The sequence below is a fragment of the Austrofundulus limnaeus genome, unplaced genomic scaffold, assembly GCF_001266775.1.
Source record: "Austrofundulus limnaeus strain Quisiro unplaced genomic scaffold, Austrofundulus_limnaeus-1.0 Scaffold236, whole genome shotgun sequence".
In the NCBI taxonomy this organism is placed as follows: Eukaryota; Metazoa; Chordata; class Actinopteri; order Cyprinodontiformes; family Rivulidae; genus Austrofundulus; species Austrofundulus limnaeus.
In genome coordinates, this window is record NW_013952638.1 from 436437 (window position 1) to 438065 (window position 1629).

The following is a 1629-nucleotide window of genomic DNA, read 5'->3' on the forward strand; positions in this document are numbered from 1 at the left end:
AATAGAAAAACAACAATGATGCATGCATACAAAATCTAAATGTCAAGGAAAACAAAACTAAATAAAATAAATTCATGAATGAAAAGGAGCAGAAAGAAGTATATACTTATAATATCTGCCCTTACTCGCAAAATAAATTCAACCACAACTCAAAAGTTCCCCGTCTGCATAGGGAGGAAATAACTCAACACACAAAATTACAACAAAACATTAGCTACTTTAGGCAATATTATCACGCATTAATACTTAAAGTCAGTACTTAAAGCCCCTTTACTCTGTAAAGGAATTAAACCCAACATAAACTCTATAAATGTGTAGTTTCTAGTTATAAGGTACATTTTACTTCGGTTTGTTAGCGGTGAAGTARAACCTCAGCCTGCAGTGTGAAATGTAAATAAAGTTAAGCCCACCATCGTTCAATACTCACCAGAGCCGTGAAAAGGAGCTAAAAGCATGACTAAAACACAAATTATTGTCATGACAAATCAAGAACCAACGTAAATAAAAAGCTCAGAAGACTTGTCAACAGCAACAATACAAACTATCATGCACAGTGGTATGTTTGGTTTGATGTCTCACCGTGCTAGAGAGAAGACGGAAGTGGTAGGTTGCGCCTGTATGGCAGACCGTTTTAAGATAAAATCGGCTTTGTCCGTAGGCATTTACATTCTGACTAGCAAGAGAAACGATTGTACAGCAAGCCGTTTTAACATAAAATTGGTTTTGTCTCACTATCTGTTCTACTTACCTAAAAACGAGTTTTGACTACTGTACTGGACACAACTCCATTTCGACTATTCTGAATGATAATTTAAGATATCTGCATGAAGAACAAGTCACATGTGATGTGTTCAGATACATTTTGATGGATCAAAATGTCTTTCAAGATATCTGAAATAAGATTTTTTTACAAGAACGTTTTACAAATGAAAGAAAAAAAAAAAAAGAAAAAGGCCCAGAGCGCCTTCAAAATAAAAGTGGGGTGATTGTGACAGAGTTTCTACATGGTGCAGAGCTGCTCCTAGATTTAATGTAATCACTATACTGTATATAGTTATGTACTAAATAGCTATACAACTTTGAAATTATCAGGTCTCCTCTGTTTACATATTTTTAATTATATATTTTTATGTGGTTTATTTTTTTATTATTAGCCAGAGCAAAAGTAGACCTGAACAATTGTTGTATTTCATTGAAGAAGTAGAATGTATTTTTATGAATCATGAAAACGTGGCTTTGAGAAAAAAGGCCAAGAGACAGAATATGATCAATCTAACAGGCAACAGTTTTTGTTTTTTATAAAACAGCATGAACAATTTATCTTTATGTGTTGAGATTGCTCAAATCTACGGAAGAGGATTAGGGCCACTGAAAATTAAAAAAAAAAGGAATTCTGACTTTAATCTCAGAATTCAGACTTTTTTTCTCAGAATAAAGTCAGAATTCCGTATTTAATCTCAGAATTCAGACTTTTTTCTCAGAATAAAGTCAGAATTCTGTATTTAATCTCAGAATTCAGACTTTTTTCTCAGAATAAAGTCAGAATTCTGAATTTAATCTCAGAATTCTGACTTTAGATTCTGAGAAAAAAGTCTGAATTCTGAGATTAAATACAGAATTCTGACTTTA

General features: G+C 32.6%; 1 protein-coding gene across 1 annotated transcript in view; it reads right to left on the bottom strand.

The window, feature by feature from the left end:
• siae (sialic acid acetylesterase) overlaps positions 1-575 on the bottom strand; it is a gene marked incomplete at its 3' end in the record, with an annotated part of 4559 nt that extends 3984 nt beyond the window's left edge. Inside the window, 1 exon segment of the mRNA XM_014019945.1 lies at positions 428-575. Coding sequence (XP_013875399.1) covers positions 428-479 — 52 coding nt within the window.
• Positions 576-1629: the final 1054 nt, after the last annotated feature.